This window comes from Culex pipiens, chromosome 3, assembly GCF_016801865.2.
Source record: "Culex pipiens pallens isolate TS chromosome 3, TS_CPP_V2, whole genome shotgun sequence".
In the NCBI taxonomy this organism is placed as follows: Eukaryota; Metazoa; Arthropoda; class Insecta; order Diptera; family Culicidae; genus Culex; species Culex pipiens.
In genome coordinates this window covers 100382320-100408698 of record NC_068939.1, presented here as the reverse complement: position 1 = coordinate 100408698, position 26379 = coordinate 100382320, and the positions used below count along the sequence as shown (strand labels likewise).

The 26379-nt window shown below is 40.0% G+C and overlaps 1 protein-coding gene across 1 annotated transcript; it reads left to right on the top strand.

The window, feature by feature from the left end:
- Window positions 1–2684: 2684 nt before the first annotated feature.
- LOC120430636 (uncharacterized) lies at window positions 2685–24979 on the top strand. Its single transcript, XM_039595732.2, has 8 exons — window positions 2685–2871; window positions 14562–17836; window positions 17899–18024; window positions 18084–18484; window positions 18542–18733; window positions 18793–19999; window positions 20056–21179; window positions 23662–24979. The coding sequence occupies exons 2-7, from the start codon at window positions 14674–14676 to the stop codon at window positions 21141–21143; spliced, it is 6177 nt and encodes a 2058-aa protein (XP_039451666.1). The 5' UTR covers window positions 2685–2871; window positions 14562–14673; the 3' UTR covers window positions 21144–21179; window positions 23662–24979.
- Window positions 24980–26379: the final 1400 nt, after the last annotated feature.

Genomic DNA, 26379 nt, shown 5'->3' with positions numbered 1-26379 from the left:
TTAATCTAACAGTTTTAAGTGTAAGAATCGGCCAGAAATACCGGGGAACATTTATTTTGTGTAAATCTTTGTTTAGTGGAAATGCTAATTGTTGTTTGGAGACCACGCGCACGGCGTTGGAACGTGAGTAAGTCAGTCGACCGTGTTAAGTCGAGGTGGCGGATTGCGGTTTCCACGCACTCCACTTGTGCTGTTCGCCGCTTCTTCCGGCAGCAGATTCTCCACGGAAGCTGCCTTTACCGGTTCTTAACCAACACACTCCTCGTTCTCGTCGGAGCAGTCACAGCCACCTGTGTTTATGATCACGTACGCATCCGTCGCTCCAGAGATCGATGCCCGGCGACAAAGTGTTGGCGCTCATGTCGTCGGCCCGCTCGTGTGGCCACTACTACAGTCGTCATCCGCGCTTGACACTATTGCCGGGTTGTTCCGGACATCTTCGGTTGGGTTGATGCCTGGCGTAATCGTTGGCGGGAGGAGGATCAACAGGTACACGTCGTTGCTGATAAAGCGAGGCCGCAGGTTTGTTTTTTTGTGGAGGGGTTGGAGCCAGGATTGTAGTACTGATGGATTTTGAGATCTGAAAGAGGGATTTTAAACGTGCTCTTTCAAAATTCTCCTCTCACCGGATCTTACTGGTTTAAACTTTCTCCATACTGGCCGAAAAAAACTGGCGTACCGAGACGAATGGTTCAAATTGCTGCTGCGTCCAATCACCAGAAGCCTCCTTCTGCCGCCACAATTTTCACCTCTCCCGCTACTTCCACAGGTGGACAAAACCGAGATGAAATTGAACGCGCCATGCCATTCCCGCTAGTACTGGGTTGGCTTCCGCGCAGCCTGTGCATAGTGTTCAGCGTTTCGGTGTTCACGTGGACCAGGTTGATGAGGTCGTCCTTTCCGACGCAACCGGAAGTAGCTCTTTGAACTCGCACGGCATCACGTTTCCTTTCCGTCCCGGCCGCTGGTTTTTTTTAACGATTTTGAAACAAAGGGCCATACTTTGTTTCAATGTTTGTTTTGAAAGACATTGTTTTTGTCCCTGGGCCAAACACGATTCCAGAGCAAAACAATCCAGTTTCCACATTGACCCTTAGAAGCAATGGGTCTATGAGGATTTTGAAAATAAACAAAATTTCATTGGCTTTGGCCTTTTGTAAAATTGTTATTTTTTTCACTTAAAAATCATATTTTAATACTTTCTTCGACATGTAGCCATAGTTTAAGAATCTTAGCATTGTTTGCAAAGAAAACCTGGTTTGTTTACATTTTTGACATTGGACCTTTTACATTGTTTTGCTTGATTTGTTTTTTTTTCCCGTAAAATTATTTTTATTAGGTCCTTTTCGGTGCTGGGACCTGGTAGGGACCAGGGATGCCAGATACACAGATTTGTATGTGTTTCACAGACATTTGAGCTCGTGTCAGACATTTTTTGAGGTACACAGACTTTTTAAAAACTTCATTAAATTGTTATTTTGTTAAAATATCAATCGAAACTTATTTCGTTAGTGTTCAAATGCTTAAAAACACAATTTTTGATAGATTTCTATGACTGTAAATTGATTTATTTGAATTTTAGACAAAGACACAGACATACACAGACTTTTTCACAGACATTTTAAAAAATCACGTGGCATCCCTGGTAGGGACCGAGTTGGCTTTTATAATTACATTTTACTTAAAGCTAAGAGTAATGACAGAGGATCTTGTGTGTAAATGTTAGTGGGAGGGGAGCCGATTACCCGTGGCCTACTCGGGGTTCAAAGGGAAGGGGTTGATGTTAAAAGACAAGGCGTGGGAAGGGAAGGGGGATTGTGTAGGGGTCTTGGTTGGCTTTGCTGGCCTTTGTTTTTGTCCTCAGCCGCAACTCGGTGTCCAGCTGCTGGGGCGATCTAACCCAGATTTGTTTTGGTGTGAATAATTGTCCACGGTTATGGATGGTCCCATTTAAAGCACTCTGATTATAAATAACGGATTAAAAGAACGATTGCATATCCTTTTGCATGTGAACTTTGAGCTCAGGAGCCTAGGGCCTCCAAAAAGATCATAACTATAACTTCAAGTTTAAATAGAGAGGAATATTCGTATGTTTGCAATTTAAGGAGTTGGTCCTATAGTCGGTTCTTGTGTTCAATCTTTGCTGTTTTAATATTGCTCCTTTGGAGTTTCTTCAGTCTCTTCAAACTGCGTACTTCGAAGTTCTTCTTTCCCCGATATCTTTCCAAGCCCGATGAATCCCTTACCTCCTTGTATGGACAATTGTCCTTGAATAAAGGTTGGTGATTTCGATGAAAAAGTGTCTACGTGGTAAGCATGGAATACATATTCTAGCAAACATCGTGAGTGCGCTATCTTGACGCACGAACGTCAAAGGGAACTGAGATAACCAAGATGGCAGCCAATATGGCGATGAATAGGAAGGCCAACAAAAAGCATTCAAATTTGATCAGTGTGTGGTCGCTGAGCACGTATATGACCCCCAGAATGCTTCAAAGTGGTCCGTCGATGTGACATGATGGCGCCGATGTGGCTATCGTAGTAAATACAAAGTGTAGCTTTATTTAAGCCATTTTCAAATGGTAAGCTCAGTTTCACCAGACCTTTACCAACACCAGTGTAAACCATTTTCGGCCTGACCTTCAGCACTGCGATGTCTTGCGCGCAGAAGAGTCGTACAATCTGTCACAGTTTTTCGTTTCCAAATAATCGATTTCTGGCTTTCGTGGTGCGAAGTGAAAATTGTGTGTGCGGTGCAAATTATCGTGAAAATTGCCTACAATCGGTGTGATATCGGTGCTCTCATGTAGATTAAAGTATCCCTAAGAGGAAGGTGCTTAATTTTGCTATTGTTTCATATCGACCTCGAAGGTAATTCCGGTAATTTGGTCGGATCATACGGGGTCTTTCTCTTTTTCTGCTCTCCTCGACAAGTGATTTTCCCACTTTCCCGTTGTTATTGGCATAATCTGCCGTGTTTCGTGTCCGTGTTCCGTTTTTTTTATTCACTTCTTGTGTGTTTGTGCACCTCACCGAAGTGGTTTAGTGGTTTGGCAAAATCAACTGTCCGAGGCCCGTGGGCTATTCGATTCCGTGGTACCCTCGTGGTGGAATGTGGTTTCGTTCCGATACTTGATCCGGTTGGCGGTTCCAGATGAAGCTTGGATAATGTCAATTTGTAACAAAGGAGCATTGCATCATAGGAAAAAAACGGTGTTTGCAGAATCAGCGCTGCTGCCACATTTCAATAGAATCGTAAATATTCAATGACCATCACCAGAGCAATCTGACTCGTAAATGCAATTTCAATCGTGGCGAGTGATTGTTGAATTATTTTGAAACGGCATTCAATAAAAATAGAGCTTAAATCAGGTGCACCCTGACATTGAAAACAGTGATATGGTTTGAGATTGAAAATGGCATTACCCCCATTGGAAAGTGTCAATTTCCATTTAATGTCCACTGTCTAGTGTTTTAAGTTATTATTTTTTCAATGTCGTGTTTCGGTCTAAGATTGTATCTGTGAAATATGCATAAGAATGTAATTTCTCTTCGATACGATAAATATAAATACATATAAGGTATGTTACCTGCTCGTATACACGCTCTGAAATTCCGATTACCAGTTCAACTAAGTTTGAAATCAAGAAATTACAAGTCAAAGGCATTTCCATATAAATTTCTAAAGATTAAAATATTTTCCACAATTGATATGAACCGTAAAAAGGGGTAGGGACGATGGGGTGAGGAATTCGCATAATTAACGGGGTTTTAGTTTTCATATTGTTCTTACGATATCCTAAATCCTAAAATAATGCTCAGCGATTGTCTACGCTCCATACAGAAATGATTCGTTTTGTATGGAAATTGTCCACGGGTCTTAGATTTAATAAAAGTGTTCACGTGGTTTATGGATAGTAAGTTCTATTAACAAATGTTTCAATTAAAATATGTGTATCCACATTTTTTGAAAAGAAAAAAAAACAAAAAAAAAAAAACTTTAAAAAATAGTAATGAACGTTTGGATATCCCGATGTTCTTCAACTAAAATGTAATCGTGTTTGTCGATCGCCACCTTCAATTTTTCGATCGTCATTTTCGCGATCGACTATTTATGACTAGCTGCTTGCACTGCAGCGCGATCAAGTGCATGTGTGTCGAATAAATTAACGCACGCGGCCACTCGCCGAGATGGTTCTGCTAACATGACCTCGAGCACATGTTCACAATCAACTGCGGCAAACAGCAGACGACTGGTAGTTTGTTTTTGGTTTTGGAAACGGCAACAGATGAACTAATATGGATATCGAGGCGATCGCCGTTGGTCAAATGTGCCGCTAGGAAACAACACAAAAAAGCTCTGTCGGCTCAACAATGGGGAAAAGTTTGATGCCCATTCTGAGTTTTTCAATTCTTTCAACGTTCGCTTCTCGGAATACAATATCCAGTCGAGTTCCGGTGGCCAACGCTCACCTGAATATACACACATGAAGGCATATCGATTTGAACTCTACAAGGATGAGAGGGTGCCCAAAATTCCAAAAATGTTAACCCCTTGCTCGACTAACCCGGCAGCGAAACCATATAATTTCGGCCTCATTAAGTGTCTATACGGAATCGCACCTTCCTAGTTCGTCAGTCAAGGCAGTGAAAGGTAACATCAATCGATGGAACCTGTTTTACTATGGCCCGTCTGTCTTCTTCTCATGTTTTCTCACCTTCTATTCGATTGCCAAATACCTCCTACCGTGGATGGAGAAGCAAAAAGGCAAAAAAAAGAAAAACATAACCGACCGGCGACTTGCGACGAGAACGGACAACATTGATGACATCATCTTCGCCGTACAACACACAGAGCAGAGGATTATAGCAACATCATCAAAATCTGCCTTGTAAGATCCGCGAGTCTGACAAAGCATCCATGGGTGGGACCGCTACTCTCTGTCCGCAGTCATAAAACGCAACGTTACATTCGATCAGAATGATGGTTTTTTAGTGATATCTTAGGAACCCGAACTCATCCAAAATCATTATCAATGGAGCACTTCCATTCGAGCAGTTTTTGTTTTTTTTCTACAATGTATTCCTTATGGGAGAACTGACATTTCTACCACTCGAATCCGGTGCTCCATTAACACTTGAACTTAATCATACATCGAAAGAGTCATCCATATGCAAAATTTGCTGAACACTCAAAAAGAAAAAAAAAAATCAAAAGCACAGTTGAAAAAGTTGTAGCGCCCATATTCGCAAAAATGTCCCATATGCAAAAACAACAAGCTTAAGAAAACGCATTTGAAGTTTGTCCCACAAATAAGACTATGTGTTAAGTTTTCGCGGAAAAACTAAAAATCTCCTGACTTCTAGAACAAAGTACTGTTGTAGGCTTTTCTGAAAGATCACACGATGTAAATTTTAAAGGGATTTTCTGTTCGATTTGGTGCTTCTAGCGAAGGGACCATCCATAAACGATGTGGTCATTTTTTTGGAAATCTCAACGCTACCCTCTCACTCCTTGTGGAAATTGTCTATACAACAAATAAACTTTTTTGTATGGAGCGTGGACCACCCCAATGTGTCCATGTGGTTTACGGATGGCCCCAATGTTGTAGTTGATGGCTTTTCCGAAAAAATAGGTACCAGGAAAAAATATTGTTTTCGAAAACATCATAAAATGTCACAAATGATTATTTTTTCAGTATTGAAAAATGGACTGAGATATTGATATTGGAAAACATGAGAAGTGTCAGATGAAACTTTAAAAACTTCAATTTTCTTGTGTTTTCTTTATTCGCTGTTTTCAATTGGATTTTTTGTAAAAAAAGTTAAATTCAAAATCGGTATTTTTTCCGTGTACTTATTATTTTCCGAATAGTCCTCAAGAAAACACGATATCGATATCGATCATTTAAGTATGAACAGCTGCCATAATTGTTTGGAGACTTGTACGGGTGAACCAATGACACAAAATGGCTCCTTTGGTCAAAGTTTGATCCAAATCGAAAAAAACCTAAATTAAAATGAACGAAATCGGCCGATTTCGAAGAGAACCCCTCTTAAGTTTATAAATCATATTTGATTTTGTCTGTTCTTCAACTTTGAAGAACATTGATACACTCTTAAAAGAAATTTATAAAACACGTAATTTTTAAATTAAAATTATATACTAAATGAAAAAATTGCCTCTGTGGGCTACTGCAGATTCGAAAAGTACAATAAATTTCCCATAAATTGACACGTCTCTCGATTTTTGACAGTTAAGTAACGGGAAATGGCAGCGATTTTTAAACGACTTTTTTACATTTTTTTTATTGAAAACACTTTTTTTAAATTTTAAGTACGCGTAACAAGTCCCTTTGATATCAAATTCCTATCACCGTGAAGCGAGCAACAAATCATATCAAGATAGTGTAATAATCAATTGGATTCGTAATGAGGGATCAGAATTACTCCTTGAGCAATGTTTCACGGAAATCGAAGAAGGCAACATTTTCCGATATCGTGTGAGTTGGTGGAGAGTTACCCCTAGGTCTATGAACACATAGATTTTTTTGCGTTCGCCGCGAGATTTTTTAACCATTGACCTCTGGATTGTAAGTTCAGTGAGCGATTCGATTGATCCACACAGGTAGTTTTTGATTACAACCTTCAAACTGTGATTTTGACTGTCTCAATGCAATTCATAGAATTTATAGACAACATCTCATGTTGATTTCTTGGAAAAGTTGTTTTGAAAAGTAAATAGAATTGGTTGATCGTCGAAATATACTGGAAATGTTTCTTTTATATGTAGGTATTTGTGATTGCCGAACAACTTTGTAGAACATTATTTGAATTTGAATTAATCAGCATTTGCTAGTTGTAACCTTTTCGAATATCTTGAAGGAGTTTTTGATGCATTCATTGACGTGATGATTTTCTCATTTTTACAAGTAATAAGAAAATTATCATCAAAATTAATAATTATGTCATTTACTGATCCCTTGTCCGAGGTTCTGTCAAAGTCGCCGAAAGTTTTTTTATATGATAAAAAGAGATTTTAAAACTCTCAGTCTGGGACTCAGTATTTTTTTAATAAATCGATATGTTTTCAAACGATAATTGTTGTCGATCAGACAAAACAATTCGCAACACCTATCTCAAGTGACTGTCGAAATCGGCAACCTTCACCCACAATATGGCCATCCGCCGTGAATCGAAAAGGAAGATAATGACGACAGTATAGTAAAAAATAATTATCCACCGGCAACGTGTTTTTATTTGCACGCATGGTTGGATCTTTCTCTCCCTCTCGAGAGAGTCGACTGTTTTTAGTCAGCCAGTGATTGAGCTCTCCCCCGCGTCGGGTCGTGTTCGCGCCTCGGAATTACCTTGAATGTTTGTCGATTGGTTGGTTGGACGGTGGGTATTTTTGGTGGATGTTGAAAATTTATCGAGTCGCTCACATGCCTACGACATACGCTGCTTGCTGATGCTGCTACTGCTGTGAGACCTCGAGACATGGTCGATGGACGGCGGACGTTTAGCTTCATTGTCGTATCATCGTCATCTACGTCATCACCCGCTTGTTTAGACGAAACCAGGGATGATGGTATCGATGAATATTGACCTTCGTTCAAATAAAATTAATTCAACATTTGCGACAAGATGGCACGACGACGACGACGATAAAGTTGCTGATGCTCGAAATATTTCTATTTTGAGGGAAAGGATTTTGTAGTGAATACGTTTTTACTATAATAAGAATTTTGTTTGATTTTGATAAATGCACTATGAAATTTAAATACATTTTGAACAGCCCAAAACTTTTTGGGGTCTTTATTTTGACCAAAAAAGTTGTTTTGCCTAACTCTTCATTAGGGCATTAGGGTGACAAGAAAACTTGAGTTTTTTTTCAAAATCATGAGAGATACCCCCTGTTAAGTAACTGTGCCAATTTTGAGCCAAGTAGCTTATTGGTCCCTGTTGATCGTTGAAGTTTGTATGGAAAAATTCGCAAAAATATGTGGGGAAAGGCAAATATTTCAAAATTCCACCAGATAGTGGCGTTAAGTGTATTGGAGACAGATTCAAGTGAGTTATTCTTATGCAGAGCCGTACCTAGGGTCCCTTGGCGAAGCATAAATTTGGCGCCCCTTCAAATTTTTCATCATTTTGATATGTTTACTTAAATTTTCAGCGATTGCTTCAAAGAGTTTTAATAATATAATGGTAATTGATTGAATAAATATAACAGCTAAAAAATCCAACCACAATTTAATTCTTTGAAGAATATTCAAATTAATGTTTTATTATTTTTAAACCATTTCAATCGATTTATATCTTTCCAATACAGATAGGTTGTAACGAAAAGGTGCTTTAGGATTAATGTTGACTGAAAATAGCAGAGTGTTGTTTTATCGTTTTAAACAGAATTTGTCTGACCTAGCTTAAATTTCATTGTATCAGCATTTTCCTGCATTCCTGAAAAAAATAGTTTAACTGATTAGAAAATGGACTCCTTTTCAAACTTGTTTTTGGATGGATTCCTTTTGAAACTATTTTTTTTTCAATTTATTTTTGAAAACAATATTTCTTTTCTCTGTGACTGTGTTTTTTGATTGATATAAAATTCCTAAAATTTGTTTTTTGAAAATTCATAGCTTCAAACAAAGGCAATTAGTTTTTACCTTTTTAACACATTGAAATTTTTTGTGTTTATTTTTCGACATCTAAAGTTTCTTAAATTTTTGTATAAAAACCATTACACTCAAATAGAGGGTGACGAGCGGGAATTCCCGGGAAATCGACCATTTTTGGACCTCTCGATTCCCGGGAAATTTGGTCGAAGCAAAATTATATAAACAAATAAAAAAAATTGAAAATTCGAAATTGTTCAGAACATTCAGTGTAAGATGTTCAAGTTCGAATGAACCAATGCTTCTCTTATCTTCTAATTCAGAAAGTGTGAATTTTAACTTATTAAAAATTCCAATAACTATAATTGGGAAAACTTAAAATAATGTGGACCCCAAAATTAACCTTAAAGCATACTTAGCAGTTAGCCAAAAGAAGAAAGTCTATTTTTTTTTTGTTATTTCTAAGAGTATAATTTTCATATCCTCTTTCAAGCATAGCAATTCTTATAATCCATTTTTTTTATTCTTATTATTTTAATTTCGCTGTATCAAGGTAATTTCCTTTTTTGATGTCATGGAGTAATTTTGTGTTTCGCTTAAACCTCAATATTAAATTATATCTTAGAAAAAAAACTCTGGAAATCTTTGTAAAGTCCGCCAAATGTGAACATTCGGGTTTTCCGGATCACTATTTCTTCAATGCATATTTACAGTTTTAAAAAAGAAAAAAAATATTAAAATTGTTGTTTTGAGTCGCTATTTATTATATTGTAAAAATCCCGATACTGGGAAATTATATATTAGCTATTTTGTTATTTCACAAAAATCTAATAACAAGTTCATACAACAAGTTGTATTGCAGATTCAGAAAAAAAATCAAGAAGTAGATCATAGTTCCCAAAAATAATGAGGCTACTAATTAACGTTTCATTAAATAAGCATGAATAAATCGTAACTGAATTCATTGAAAAGAAACACATTTATAACTTTTCTTTATACATTACTGGCACTATTGGCATAGTTATAAACACTACCAGGTCCCGGGAATTCCCGGGAAATTTCCAAATTCAACTCTCGATTCCCGGGAAATTTAAAATCTCGAGAATATTTAGTCACCCACACAAAGTTTTTAGAACCGTTTGTGTAAATGTGAAAATTTAGGCGAAATTTCACTGGATAGCCCAACACATGGAATCCATGAAATAAAAAAAATGTATGTGAAAGATAAGCAACTTTATCCATTCCATTAAAACATAACAAAACAAAAATTTTCAAGGAAAATGTTACTAACATTCTTCAAATTATTGACCCTAGAAGCAAAATTAAGTGGAACTTTGTGTTTTCCCAAAAAATATTGCTGTTTTTGGAGTTGGAATTTTGCTTTGGTTTAAATTCTAATGGGTCCTCGATAATGGTGTTTCTGCAAATCAAAATTATACAAGAAATTGTATAATATTTTACTTTTACGACTAAAAAGTTGGTGGGCATGCCAATCTATGCAACTTTGTCGAAGACACCCAAATTTTACTTTTTCACTCTTGCTACAAGCAATTGAATACAAGCAGCAGAATATAATATATTTAGAGCAATTTATGTGCTCTTAAAAAACCAACATTTTTATGTTGAAAAAAAAAAATTTGCTAGAAATTTAACAAAAGTCAAAGCATTTTTTGTGTTAGAAATATTCAATTTAAACACTTCAGTATTTCGAAAACGTAGGCCAATTTCAACGCACAAGTTTGCATTTAAAACGAGAAAAATATCTCAAATGCCATTTTCTTTAAACTTGAAATATCTTATTCTTTTTATTTCAGATTTTCAATAGAAATGTGTAAATTTCAATTAAATAGCTGATTATATAAAAAAATACTTCAAAACATAAAAAAGCTTGATGGTTCCTGATGCTGGGAAAAATGGTGAAATTTAAATTGAATTTTATATACTGTAGTTGAAATATAAAATCTCTAGCTATTTCAAAGAATTGTTATAAAACCCTGAAATTTTTGCCACTTGAGCGCCGCCTTTGATAAATGAATTGAGAGAATTTAATTTTAAATTTAATTCTGGTACAATTATTGAAATAGTTGATTTTGGCGCCCCAAGTGTTATAAGTAATATTTGTAATATTCCGATTAAGATTATCGAGTTATTTTGTAGTCCTACTTTAAAATTTGGCGCCCCTTTTGTTCTGAATACCTTTCTAGGATTTTATAATAACATGACATATTTGTACAATCATCGTTTTCGGCGCCCCCCAAGGGCTGGCGCCCTTGGCGGTCGCCAACTGCGCCAACCCCTAGGTACGGCGCTGTTCTTATGTAAAATTTTATGACAAACAACTTTTTGCAAGACCGCAAAACGACCCGAGTTAACCCTGTCGAGTTATTAGCGATTTGGTTGGTCACTTTTCTTTTGACACAATGTCAAACTAAAAAGTGACGAACTGTCACTTCTTACAAGGGAACATCACAACACTTACTATCAAATCTAGATTAAATTTTCAAAAGGTCCTATCTGCATAGAAAACCCATGACGGATGGTTGTTTTGAAAATTTAATCTAGAAATAAAACGTTTGAAGAAGTGAGCTCTGTGTGTTATTTAAAAAATATATTATTATTATATATTTTTTAGACTGATTCAGAGAAATGTAACATCTCAGAGGAGGGGGCGTAAATCGGAGTTTTCTTGATTTAAGATAATTTCCAAAGTTTAATGAAGTACCGTCATCAAATGTTACATTGGCTTTGGGGTGATATTGGGTCATGGGTTTTAGGCTTATTTTAAGCGTCTGTGCCAATTTTGAGTTAAATAGGTTGTGATTAACCCATTGATACCCAAGTCAGAAGTTGGTAAAACAGAAAATTTCATACAAAAATGCCTTCCCAAGTAACCGCGGGACACTAAAAAGTAACACTAAATCTACTCTATATCAAAATATAAAGTAAACTGTTCATAGTCACAGAACTCTATATCTTCTTGTATCGACGTTCAAATTGATATACAGAAACTTTTGTAAATGTTGATATAGAGTGATGTTGCATAAAAACAACAAAATACAAAATATTTTTCAACGGTTGAGAAAATTTACGACAATTTATATTCTCAAGCAAGCAATTAGTTTCTGAGATAAAGCATCACAAAGAATTTCTTAGTAGTCGCTTCGTGTCACATCTATTCTGAGGTTTCCCTCGTATAAATTGTACCATACTTTCCAAAACGCACAACCATTCCGATCAATTATGATTCGCGTGAATTCGTTAAATGTTTTGAAACACAACAAATCGAGAGTCTTTTGGGAGGTTCCAAATAGAAAGCCTTCGCTCTTTCCGCCAAGTGGCGGTTGGGTTGGCACACCATCAAACAACGATCAACGAACAGCGACTTGTTCAGTTTGCGCCCAGGGGCCAACCGAAGGCACGCACGTTGTCCACTCGAACCGAATCGAGGAGGTGACTTTTTTTATTTCCTTTGATTTTTTCCCAAACCCATGGTGCAGCGAGAGTAACGAGGTGTAGATTTGGAACCGACACATTTAGTGGGTGTTGTTTAGTGTCCATCGATTAGTACCCTTCCGCGGGGTTGGCCACTAATCGGCGGCGATCCGCCACCATCATTATTATCATCGCCAGCAGGTTGTGGTTGCCAGCAGAGGTCGCGAGGCGCCTGGCCAATGATTAATTATGATGATCTTGTGGTGGTGTAATGTGTGGCGATGGCCGGTAAATCCATAATAATTACACGCTTTTAATATTGGTGTCGCGCATCAATTTCTCTCGTTAGGTTTGTTGTTTTTTTCGCTTTTTTTTTGGAAGAGAGCTTTTTGGGCTGGGTCCAACAACGTTTGTTGTTTGCTCGTACACCGTGCGCCAATGAATCTCAAAACAGGGGGTGTGTAGGCACGTGTGTTTGTATGATAAATATGAAGCTAAATGATCGTTCATTGAAAATTAAATCGTGTGGGCAGCGTGTGTGTGTGTAGTGCAACTGCATTAAGAGGCTTCAGATGAGTCAGATGCATTCTTACGCTGATTTTTACCATTTATAGACTCAGAGTGTGTGAAGTCTACAAGGTGTGTTAAATGCATTGAGTTATGGTATTGGTCCCTTTAATGTGAACTTCTGGAAATATCGTCTTTACTCAAAAATCAAATTATTCGCTCTACAGCATTGCCTTGTCGTTCTCGAGATTCCTACTCGAAACTAGGTGTTCGAAGGCTTGATTGTTGTCCACCGAGACAGGACCCAGGGAGACTACTCCTACACCTGGACTGAGCTAATGACCTAACCTCTAGGTTAGAAGATCGGGGCTAACATTTACTTCCCCGTCCGACGAAATGCGTGAGCAGACAAATCTCGTCTCAAAATTTTCCACCGGGACCTGCTGGGATCGAACCCAGGCAACCCTGATTGGTGAGGTGAACCACATGGTCCTAAATCCCGGCAAATGCCAGGTTTAGCAGTTTAGACCTTCAAGCAACACGTGTCTTTCATCACTGCCAAAGCATCCCGTCAGCTCGGACTGGTGATCCGTATGACACGCCATTTCACCGACATCCACTGCTTGAAAACGCTGTTCTGCTCGTTGGTCCGGTCCTCGCTTGAATATTGCTCGTAGGTTTGGACTCCGCACTACAACAACGCCGTTTATCAGCTAGAGAGTATTCAACGCAGGTTTGTCCGATACACCCTGACACTGCTGCCCTGGAGAAATCCCAGCAGTTGCCGCCATACGAAGACCGCTGCCAGCTCATGCATCTCGACACTCTTCAGCTGCGTCGTGACCTGGCCCGTGCGCTGACAGTCTCGGATGTTCTGACCGACAGGATTGATTGCCCCTCTCTCCGAGAAAAGATCACATTGACTGCACCTGCCCGCCAGCTACGCCACACGCCAATCATGCAGATCCCTTTCCGCCGTACCAATTGCAGCGCCAACGGAGCTATCGTCGGACTGAAGCGAGCCTTCAATAAAGTGTCCTCTGTTTTCGACGTCAGTTTGTCCCGCGATGTGTTAAAGTCCAAGTTTTTATCAGTGTTAAGACGAATGTTTTAATTCATTAGGGCAATAAGTGCCTGTTGAGAAATAAACAAACAAACTACCCAGGGCATAAGGGGGTCCTTGTGGGGTCTAAGTTATGCTTTGGGGAAGTAGAGGAATGTTAGTAAACACCTATCTAAAGTGCGCAAGGATCCCGCGACGAAGCCGTGCGTGATTAAATCAACTGTAGTATTACTAAACTAACCTTTCTCTCATGTAAAAGCAATGCTGGTTAAACACAATTTTAACATGTCTGCTGTTAAACTCAAGTTACCGACTGTAAGAGTAAAGAGAAGTTTATATTTTCCTTTAAATTATTGAGTATTTAAGCGAAATTCGAGGTTATAACTGATTAAACGCGTAATTGAAATCTTAATTTTAAACTCTTACATCGATGCTGAGAGAACATTAATTATTTATTTGTTTTTTTTTTTAAATGTAGGAGATAGGAATTAAATTAAAACAACCGATTTGAAAAGCATAATTCGTTAATATTTCGACTTTTTTGTGTATTGCGATTAATAAGTATATTTAATATTTCAATACAATAACAATGGAAAGTCCTCAATAAGTTTTCACTTATTGGTGGTCACTTTTAGTTTGACACCCTTTTACACGGAGTTCACATGACAAACCAAACTTAAAAATGTCAAAAAGTCAAAATCGTCCAAAAAATGACATGGGACAATTATGCGTAGAACGGCAGTATAGCAAATGAGTATTGATGTTTTGAAGACATAACAAGCTGTTAATCGAAATACGGTAAAATGGGGTAAAAGTTGGATTCATTTTTTTTACTGTGATCTTTCAAATCAACTCAACTGAATCCCTTTTTGTTCATATGTTTTTACATTTTACAAAATTTTTAATTTGGTACAAAATATCTTTTTTCTTTTTCATTACAGAAATCGCTCCAATGATTCTTGAAAAAAAATTGAACTGAAGCATTTATGTTCTGTCACAATGGTGAAGATCTTCCTTTCTAAAATGCACATTTAAAGATCAAATTTAAGCCGAATGGAAGGCACACATCCCCACATTTACTCACCATCCATGCTGAGCGCGGATGATGGCGGTTATGATCACGAGGACGGCGACGGACAGGATACACCTCAGCATTCCCCAGACTCGGAGGGCGTCGTGCCGGTGCTCCGTTGTCCTTCGGCAGCCGACGGACCACGCAACGAGTCAAACCGTATCTCGACGGACTCCGCATCGACGTACGAAATTGTGGACTGCCATTCGCCCGAATCGACCGACGAGATGTGGAGCAACGTGGTGAAGATTACGCGGGATAACAGCGCGATGATCAGCGCGTTAGTTGACGGTGCTGTTGGTGGAGGGGGTGGTCAGCCGGATGAGGAGTACGAAATACAGGACGGTGGCGGTGAGTCCCATCGTGGGAAGTACGAGTTGGCCCGATCGGCGTCGACGAAGGAGGAAAAGCAACGCCAGAATCAGGAGATTTTGGTAATGAAGTCCAATTCGGTGTCGTCGGAGAACAATTCGTGGGAAACGTTTTCCCCTTCGAAACCGGTGACGGATGAACCTGTCGAGGTTCCTGCTATGCTGCAAAGTAAACCGGGAACTTCGAAGGCGTGCTTCATAGATGCTTCTTCACTGTTCGACGAGGATGAGGTTCCTTATCCATCGTTTGTTGATGCCAACATGCAGCGACAACAACAGGAAAAGACTTCGATTTCGCTGTCGGCCATTCTGAGTGACGATGAAAAGTTAAAGAGCACTAATGGACAGCTATTGTCGAGCGAGGTCAAAGATCAGTATTCGTCCATGCCTAATAGCGACTTCCTGGCAACAAAGTTGAACATAACGGAAAAGGAAATTGACACCAGCGAAGAAGCGACGGCCAGGCAAGAGTCGGAACGGAAGCAGGGTACGTTTCTGTTCCAAAATTCAATTCAACAGTATTCGGGTCATGTGATCGATCCAAGCGTTCAGTTTCCGGACGAAAACTTTAGTGACATGTCTCTGCCGAGTGTCTACTCGTCTAGTAGCGAACCGAATTACGAGTACAGTTCGTTCCCGTTGGAAAATCCACCTAGATTTATAACAACCGGCGGTATCAACACCAGCGGATACAACTCCGGATCGGCCGATTATTCAGCTCGCCTGTCTAACCATACGGAAAATGAATCGGCCCACTATCCGGACACTCCGTTCAACTCGATTGTACACGTGAATTCCGCCGCTCACATTCCGATCGCCCATCGGTTTCTGCCGGGGGACAGTCGCGAGAGTTCCGTTGATCGCGAGTCTCACTCGACGCCCATCAAGATTCCCAAGCGGGTGCAGAAACACGACGAATCAGCTCCGATCGTATCCGGCGGTGCGTCCATTGAGGACTTTACTCCAAAGCAGTGTGAAAGTCCTGTGGTGCGTCGACGAACGGACACCTGCCCGATTGTTTCCGGAGGGATGAGCTTCGAGGAAGACTTCAAGCCGGAGGAGCGCAGCCGGAAGCACAGCAGCTCGTCAAAGTCGTGGGTTGTCGAGTTAAAGAACTGCCCAGATGACGAAAAGTCCGCAGCGATGTCTTCCATTGAGCACAACAGAAGTGGGCTTGGATTCTTTGTGGATTTGGGAAGCATCAAAACTCCTGAAGAGCAGAAATCAATCGTGGTCAACAATAGGGCGCAGAATCGTACCCACCAGGATTTGATGAAAAAATCTACTGGGTTCTACATCGACCTATCGGATGGTGAAAGTTCGAGAAGTAATACTCCTAAGCTTACGAAACCAAGCACGCCTCCTGTAAAGAACATTTCCAGCGACTCGTCTAGAGCAGAATCAGTCGAAAAGGACGCTAAGAAGAATATGTTCTCCATGTTCATTGACTTTGGAAATGAATCCGCTCCAAAACCTTCCTCAGTTCATCGGAAAGCTACCGCACAAGTTGTTCAAAGCAAGGAAGATGACGTAAACGCCACTCCTCAAACTGTTCCTACTCGTCCGGCTAATCTGAACGCTGATGAGAAGAAAAACTGTTACATGTTCATTGAGTCGGAATCTTCGCCAATAGTGAGAAGAAGTAACGTGTCCTCGGTTAGCAAGAATGAGTCCAAACGGCACTCCTGGAACCCGAGCAGCACCGAAGGTACCTTCCACGAGCGTCGTATTATGAACCGAGAGTATCAGCGGTCGACCAGTGTGACCAGCGATAAAGGCATCATGAACATCCTCGACAAGATTCCCCTTCTCTCCAAAACATCGAGCATGTCGATTGATTCTTCCGTGTCGCCGTACGAAGACTTTACCTGTTCAAAGTCCGAACTAAGCACGTATTCCAATCATTCTGCCTCTTCCAACTCGGCCCAATCGAGCAACGAGTCCAAGGTCTCACCAAAGGATGCTGCTGCTGCAGCGGTTGGTCCGGATGGCATGACTGCTTCCACCAGGAAGAAACGCCGTGACGTAAAGATTAACGAGACATTCGACAAGAGCAGCCAAGGATCGGTAACAGATGGAATCCTGTCGTCGAACGAAGATACATCTCCGGTTTCAACCACAACGGACACTGACGATGTTACATTCCAGAACAATCCAGCAGATGAGCCAAACGAGCCGCTCCTGGTTGCCGAACCAGCCGTTCCTAGTCAGGAGGTTAAACTACCTTCAGCCAGCAACGGAAAGCAGATGGAAACTATTGTAGAAGCAGTTGAGAACTCCCCGAAGCACGTGCTGAACGGATCCAGCCGTAAGTCACAGCACACGATGGAAACGTTACACGCAACCATCGAGAAGCAAAAGCAACTGCTGGAAACCGTATCGGAAAACCAGGAATCGCAAAGCTTGTCCTCGTTTGTGAAGCTGTCCGACATGGACAAACCGCCGGCGCCGAGCAGCAAATTCGAGCTGCACTCCTACACCGGAAGCGGCTCGGGCAGTTCGGTCGCACCCATGTCTAGCTCGGCTGGGTCCAATAGGGTGGCACGATTGTTCGGTGATAGTCACAAGTACAACACCATCGGATCAACGCAACAAACTCAGCATCAGCAGCAGCAACAGCAACAACATGGTTACTACGGCTCCAATGGGACCACTTCGATGGAACGACACTCGTGGAACATGTCTCGATCGACGGGGAACAATTTCATGAATCTGGTTTCTTCCGTCGAGAACTCGCGAAGTCTCAGTCGTCTGTTTCCACACCTATCTAAAGGTAAGGTTCATAGAAGGTCAAGTTGTAACGTGGATTTTAAACGATCCTTTTTCTTTTGCCAGCTTTTAGCAACAGCTTACCATCCGATGTTGGCATGAACTCGGTTAGTAAGGGTAGCGAACTACACGACCTCATGACGTCGGACTTTTCCTGCACATCCAGCATCACTTCTAGCCGGTCTGGAGTTGGTAAGGCTTGTGAAACTCAGCTAACAACATACTCTAACCGAGCACTTTCTGTTTTAAAGAATCAATCGACGAGTCGTCAATCTCCAGCCGTCAGCCGCGACGGCTGGGAGAGGACCTGCTGAAAATGTTCCTGCAGGAAATCGCCACGGACGTGGCCATCGAGGCCGAATCGAAGAAGATGCGTGCGCACAAGTGCATTCTGCGGTCCCGCTGTCAGTACTTTGCCGCTATTCTAGCTGGTGGGTGGGTTCAGAACGCCGGGAATGTTATAAGCTTGCCCGGGTATTCGTACGCGGCGGTCCACTTTGCACTGTGCCACATCTACTCGGGGGCGTCACATCCACCGGAGGGCATCAGTTTGATGGAGTTGGCGGCGCTGTCCGACCTGCTGGGACTCGAGGGCCTGAAGGAGGTGACGGCGTATGCGTTGAAGACCAACTATTGTCACAACTTCCACAAGGTACGGGTGACGTCTGAATCAGACGAATGAAATAACCATTGATGGTTTCTCTTCTAGCCTTGTTCCGGTTGTACGGATGGTGTGCTGCAAGTGCTTCCGGTGACCTTGAACCACGGCTTGGACGAACTGTATCGAAAATGTTTGAAGTGGGTCTGCAGACACTACGTTAAGATTTGGTCCAACAAGCAGTTTTCGCAGCTACCGCCGGATGTCATAAATCGATGCAAGCAGCAAATTGTGGCTCATCTGGTGAGTATAGACTAAATTTTGGTCAAGGCTTTTGATTGAACTATTGTCGTTTTCCGCAGACTTCCGAAACGGTTCTCAACACTATACTTGACAGTGAACAGCTACTTACGGTCTTGCATCCGTACAAGTGGTCCGTTGAGGTCGATAACGTGGTGCGGGATATTCTGGACGCCGCATACGACTACATACAGGACCACTTTGCGTCGTTGCTGGCTAGCGATAGCTTCCTCTCGCTGGGGCACAATTACAGCTGGGCCATATCTCACGTGGAGCCGATTTTGCTCCGGGCTGCGACCAGTTTGAGCCCGGATCAAGCGTGCAAGAGTTATCCTCGAGCGACCAGGCTTCACAAGCTACTGCAGGCTAAGGTGTTGACAATGACCGCAACGCCGCTGTCATCGAGTGATAACTTGAACATAATGAATATCTACGAGAAAAAGACCAAGCTGGACATTGAGTACAGTCGTGAGGAGGAAGAGATGGACTGGTGCGATGAGTTTGTTGGGATGGTGAATGCGATTCTTTCGGCTGTAGAACAGTGTTTGATCAGGCAATGTGCCAGAGCCATGCGCGTCAACTCCTGGCAGCGGATGGACATTGAGCTACGGAACAAGATCCAAAAGCTGGCATGTCTGATGGAACCGACGGAGGAGCGCAAGTCCCGGTCGAGATACTCTTATTCCTCCCAGACGAGCTCATCGTCGTCGATTCACTCGAGAACAAACGATTTGCGCCAGGTGAGGCTGGCCATTCAAGCACACACGAAGCGATCATTTGAGAATCAAAATAACCATAACTTTAACAACAAAACGCAGACGCAGCACACGCAAACGGTCGTCCACCACAATGATCTCAACAGTGCCCTCAATACTCATAAGGTGGTAAAATTACATGAAAATAGCGAGCGAAGTAACATTCGCATGGAGCAACAATACGTTGAAAATGGTCGTCTCTCTAAGACGGCTTCCAAAACCCAAGTCGTAGAAAACAACAGGCCTATGAAGGCCAACGTAAAAGTTGGATTACTTAGTAAAAACAACTTGGGCAGTCACAAGCGCTCCCAATCAGAAGACATGGGCTCAAAGGTGGCCAAACCCGAACCGTTGAATAATCTCAAGACAAAGCTAAACAACGTCAAGCCACGATACCTGGAACCGAAGAAACCCAAAAATACGGGAAGCAACATACAGGGGCAGAACATTTCTTCTAGCGGCAGCTCCACCAGAACTTCTAGTCCTGCTACGAGTCGCAAGAAAGGTGTGCTAGGTAAGACAAATGACAAATTTCCTTAAAATAGTTTCTAATTTTTCTATTAATTTCAGCTAACACAGTTAAGCATGGTCATGATTCCAACATCTCGCTGGACAGTTTATCCTCCCCAGCGAAGAATGCGAAAAATCTCAAAACTCGCCCAACTATCAACGAGATGGACGTCTCGATTGACTCCCTGGCCGACTCTCTAAAATCCAGCTCCATCAAAACCACCAGCAACACAACTCTCTCCCATGAATCACTCATTTATCAGGAGTACTTCAAACTCAAGGACACGAATCTCGAAAAGCCCCAAAACGCGTACTCCAAGTCGAATCCAGTCATCTATAAGGACCGACCAAACGCACCAAAATCAATCGACTCTCTAGCGGCCAACAAGACTTCGTCGTCAGCGGTAACCAGAAACAATCTCAAGCCCAGCGGCCCAAGCAGTTCCAAACTGGTCCCAGCCAAGCCGGTCTCCGCAATCAACCGCACGGCATCGACGGCAAGCGTTGGCTCGAACTCCTCGTCTTCTTTCATCAAGAAGAGCTTCCTCTCGCAGCGCTCCCGAGAAATTCTGGCCCGCAGATCACACGAGACCAAGTCCAACTCAACGAACTCGAGCAACAAATCGGCCGCCTCATCGCCCAGTCTCATTTCCAGAGACAAATCGACCGCCAGCGACATTACGAAGTCCGGCTCGTCGGCGTCACTGGCCAGCACCAATTCCGGACCGCGGAAGGTGTTCAACACGACGCTTCATCTGCGCAGGACGGCAAAACTGGAAGCTGCGCCAAAGCCCGTTGACGTTCCCAAACCGATGCGACACAGCTCGATTCCGGTCGCCGGTGGCGGCCACCAGAGTGCGTTGCGCAAGTCTTCTTCCGTTAACCGGTCCAACAGCAACAGCAGTAACCATGGTGCGGGTCGTGCCGTGAAGAACACGGTTATGATCCCGGTTTCGGTGGTACCGGCTCCAAATGTGCACGCTGTTCAGCACGGGGATCATGTCATCACAACTTCGTCATCGACGTCCTCTTCGGATAACAGCAGTGCCGGGGGCAAACCTCCACGGGTGGAATCGAAGCTGGAGCGCTCGAACACGTTCTGCAAGGAGACTTCCGATAATCCGGTGGTGTTGCAGATCATCGAGTAGAGTGGAAGGGATTTACACATTTGGAGGAGCGAGTGGGTGAGTACGAAAATGGACTCTCATTTTTAAATATCAGCTCATTTGGTTGAAAACTGGCTTGTCTCAAGCGGGTTAAAATAGCAATAGGTCTGGGGATAACATGAATTCACCCGGAATAAAGACAGGGTTGTTGGGAAAGGTCCAATGAACACATTCCAGAAGAAATTAGGTTTGTCAATTCAACCCCCAAGGGGTTTTCCTCTTCGCCTCTGAGCTAACCCATGAGGTTAGAAAAGTGTTCGGATGGAGGAGAAAAGAAGACGCGTGTTTTGTGCTTCGTACGGTCACTGTGGAAGTGATCTGTATTTCAAAGTATTAGAATTCGTATTAAATAACATCGCACTAGCGAGGGGTACGCCGATGATATTGGGGTGTTACCACATTATTTACAACGATTTAGCACTTTTTTTATTTTTAAATCAATTTTGAAGAATTGGGTCCTAAAATTAAGCTTAGATTGCTGATATTATTGTTCACAGCGATAAAGCTTATTTTTCTGAGTACAATGACCCTTTGTACGACCATTAAGAGCTTAAAATGGATTTTTAAATCAATTTTGAAAAATTAACCTCGCGGTCCTTCTTGACAGAAAAGCTCCTACTTGACAGATCGGTCCAAGAGGACCATAGTTGATCCATCGAAAAAATGTTGTCTTGTCAAAAAAAAAAAAAAAAAATTGCATAATATGAAAAAAAGTGATCAGAAATGGTTTTTAAGTTTTTAAGAAGACAGATCGTTCCAAGGGACCATAGTTGATCCTTGGTTGATCCATCGAAAAATGTTGTGTTGCAATTTTTTCCATTTGTATGTAAAAAAAGTGATCGGAAATTATTTTAGGAGTCTTTTTTTTGCCGTTGCACCTAAAAATTGACATAGCACTTTAAGACCCCATTGGTAAAAAAGAAAAAAAAACAAGACAAATTGTTGCCAGTTCGTTAGCGTTAGGGGAGATGGGGGTAAGACGGCCACCCTAAGGGAGAAGTCTAATAAAATTTACACAACAGATTATTTTGATCTCACATTACGTACATATTGTTCTACTACTAGTCCATTATAGAAATGACATAAATTAGTTGGTCTAAAAACCAATTTTCAATACTTTTCAGCAATTTTAAAAAAATAATTGAAATCGTATATATATGAAATACGCGGGGTAAGACGGCCACCCATGTGGGGTAAGACGGCCAGTGCTATAAATTAACTTAATAACTTTGCTAAATCCACCCAAACACCTACATGGTTCGTTCAACAGACTTCTCTGAACATCATAACTATTTTGGTTGGAAAAAATCAGGTTTAAAATGTGAAGAAAAATGTTGTTTAAAAAATTTCATATTTTGGCTCAGTGAATTTCATATTATTGCGACCACATTTTATGAAAAACTATGAATTTTTACTACAAAACAAACACAATTTGGTACAATAAAAATAGTTTGTGTATTTCGATTAGAATAAGTAAATCAAAATTATGTAAACTATATTAAATTAGCAATTTTTGTGAAAAGTTTGCTAGGATTTCATACTATTCAATGAGTTTTGCTATATCACAGTAAAGAATGTTGTCGAAACGGTAGTTAACAGCATTTTGATTAAAAATGGATAGTTTTATTGAAAATGCTTTTCCTTTATCTATAAATATGTCTTAATAGTCAAAAACCGTCAAAAATATAACCTATATCAAATAAAATCTACAAATTACGGGTGGCCGTCTTACCCCCGGAGGAGGTGGCCGTCTTGCCCCCAAATAAATTATTTTTTTAAACATTTTTTGTAAACAGTTCATCGCATTTTTTGAACTTTTTCGAGGGACATAATCTAGGGAAAACTTCAATTTAACATGAAAAAATATTTGAAGACAGGAAAACATATTGTTATTTAACAAAAATGCCTAAGTTGTAATTCATGAAAATTACATCCAGTTTCAAGTTCAAAAATTATTTCTTCATTTTGAGCTATTTTTATACTATTTCAAACAATATTTTTGACAAAGGTGACTCCATATGCATTATTTAGCATGAGGAACAGTATTGCTAAACATTTTAGTAATATTCATTAGTATACTTATTAAAACAGTAGGGTGGCCGTCTTACCCCGCCTGGCCGTCTTACCCCCAGCTCCCCTACTTCAAACTATACATATCAGATTTAACGCAATCTTCCTATACTTTCTCTAACTGTCATTATTTTGATTGGAAAAAGATTGTGAGCATGGGTCGGGTGTTTGGGCTACACATTCAACGATCTTATTTTGTTGGGGGTAACAGATGTGGTACATTACAGTTTCAAAATGAAATGAAACTGGAGCAGCTAGTTTTGTTTTTTAAGAAATTATTTAAAAATGATGAGAAGATTACAAACAATAATTGCGTGTTATTAAAATTTTCCTTGCCATGATTCCATTACAGTTTGATGCTGGTGAAGATTAGGTTTTATTAAAACTTTTTAGTTGGTATTCATTATAGTTCCATATTCTCTTTTTACAGCACAGCACATGAAGTCTGATTGATCTAAACGGAAAAGGTGCTGCCGAAAAACTTACATGCCGTTTACTTACATCCGAAAATATTTAAGAAAGTGTATGAAGAAAGGCAAAAAATAACTACTTGAAAAGCTATTCATCAATCAAAATAGAAATAATAGTGATATAGAATGTAGACTTATCTGTGCACAGGAAAAAAATTGGAATATTCCACTTCATCACACTTGTCTAGTCATTTATGTACGTCAGATAAAGAAAAAAAAACACTGTGTTTTGCAATTCGAACGAAAGCAGAAATATGGTCGTTTATTCCGGAAAAAAAACATTGCCGGCTGGGATTGACCACCTGAAACAACTGGTGCAGTATTTAGAGAGGCATTTAAAAACTGCACGATAGAAACAGCACGATGCGGACCGAAGTCAGCAGCTTGGACACTAATCACAAAATAATATTTATACTAAGTAGAAATAGAAGAAACAGTTTGCTGGTTATTGCTTCTCCAAATGCGGTGCTATATTCGAGAGGGAATAAATATTTAACAAAATCTGCAACCGCGCTTCTCAATTTGGATATTTGTAAACTACTTTTGTTAACGGTTTTGCATGAAACTTGACCAACATATAAACATAATACTTCGCCCGGAAACCCCACCTGCTATATACGAGCAGCAAATTGTTCTACATTTTTGTAAGTAGAAACTGTAACATTAAAACGACATGCGTACTATTTTCGAGATGTGTTGAGCTTGCTACATTTTAATCGTGTGTTAATTATATAACAGTTGGTGTGATTTTGACGATTGTGTTTCTGATGTGATAACTCTTTAAACTATTTTTTCACTGGTTTTGTCACTGGTGAATAGGCAAATGCTATACGATCTATTTTTGGGTTTAAAAATTAAAAACTGCGTGATAAGAAACACAAAACTGCTTTTCAAATCATTCTTATAATATGTTTGATTAAAAATAAATATTTGATATTAATTTATTTGAGTGAGTTTTGTTAGGTTGTAATAATTTGAACCGAGCAATTCATCTATCGACAAAAGCAAATACTTAACTACTTTTAGGTTTTTCCGTACGTCTGCACATTCGGAAACTCTCAGAGATACTTATCCTAAATATTATCTATAATTGCTTATCTTGTAAAATTATACACAAAAAGCACATTCCCTCCAAATATACACATCCACTTGTTTTTCTTCTTTATAGTTGTTTACTCAAGCATAATTTTAAAACAGCAAAATACCACTAAATATATAAAAAAAACACAATAATCAAACAGGCAATTGTAAACAACAACAAATTTCAATCAACAAAATGTCAGGTCTGGTTCCGAACTTGTAGAAAACAATTGCGGTTGCAAACATTCTTCAAAAGAGAAAAAAAAACGAATCTCACTTCGGTACATTTTCATTTCGATGCTTTTCCATCCTCTCTCCATTTTGCTGGCAAAAAGAGCGCATCTGACTGCTGCAACAAAAGAGCAAAGAGAAAATACAGAAAGTACCGAAACACAATTGTGACAAAGAGAGAATCGCCCACTCTGCTTAAGTTCTGCAAGTATAGCCAAACTTATGATAGGAAGAAAAACGCATAAGCGTGCGGAGAAGATCCAAAGTTCTTGAGCCGACTTAGACGCTGCTGTTCAGCTTCTACTGATGTCTAGACATTGTTGATTGTGCTATGGAGATAATAAACACAGATACACTTACAAGCAAAGGTCGCTATTTATTTTGTTCGTTAATTGAACACTAGTCATTTGTACAAATAAGCAGAAAAGAAAAACGAAAACCATATAATTGCACAGCAACGTAAAACGGAATGGTATGTTAGGCGTTTGAACGCAGTTTTTTGTAAGAAAGGCGTTTTTTCACTCTCAAGAAGAGTCGATAAGAAACGAGAATGAGTTAGCGTACTAAAGAGAAAATGCAATATGTGATTTATGTTAGTAAGAGTTTTCTTTATATTCGGTATGTCTACTTAGTTTGTGATACGTTTGAAATTGCTCTACCTTTTTTTCTAATCGTTACTTACATTGGTTTTTTTAATTGCCAGTTTTGTTACTAAATTTCTGTAATTAAATATTTGGAATAATTATTTCCAAACAATATATTATGATCACAACCAGGAGAGAATTGATCCAATAATAAACAATGAATACTGAAATAAAAGAAGCGGAAGTGTAAACTATCATTCATTGAGAAATCCTTGCTGAACTTAGGATGCTGTATGAAGGTACTGAAGAATTCATAGAAATAGGAAGGAATATTGAGAAATCTAAGAGCTACAATCGCTCAATTGTGTAGCAGTACTGTTTTGGCGATTTGTAGAAACATTTTTGAAAAAATAAGTGATTTTTGAAAGAAAAACGTAAAAAACTTATTTTCTATTCATGCCTTATTCTTGTGACGAAATGTATGGAAATATTTATAACGCTCTGACGACGTTTGGAAAAGTTTTACTTTTCGCAGCTCAAATAAATAGCATCACTTCAGAAGGACATCAAAAGTAAGCAAGTTTTCCAATTTTGATCAAAATAGGCATTTTGAGGCGTCCACATATGGCCCTTATACAAATTGGTCCTAACTTAATTTTCAAACTAAAGTGATGTTTATAAACACTGCATTCATATTAACAGTCTGGATCCGATGCCTGATTTTTCTGTTACATTCTTATTAAAATTTTATATAAACTGTAACGGAAATTGCAGGCACCGGGT

Bases quoted from the DNA above. Each gene is read 5' to 3' on its own strand.
- LOC120430636 (XM_039595732.2), top strand. From the start codon at position 14,674: ATGGAAGGCACACATCCCCACATTTACTCACCATCCATGCTGAGCGCG. The intron at 18,025-18,083 runs GTAAGGCTTGTG...TCTGTTTTAAAG, and splicing joins TTCTAGCCGGTCTGGAGTTG to AATCAATCGACGAGTCGTCA. The intron at 18,734-18,792 runs GTGAGTATAGAC...CGTTTTCCGCAG, and splicing joins AGCAAATTGTGGCTCATCTG to ACTTCCGAAACGGTTCTCAA.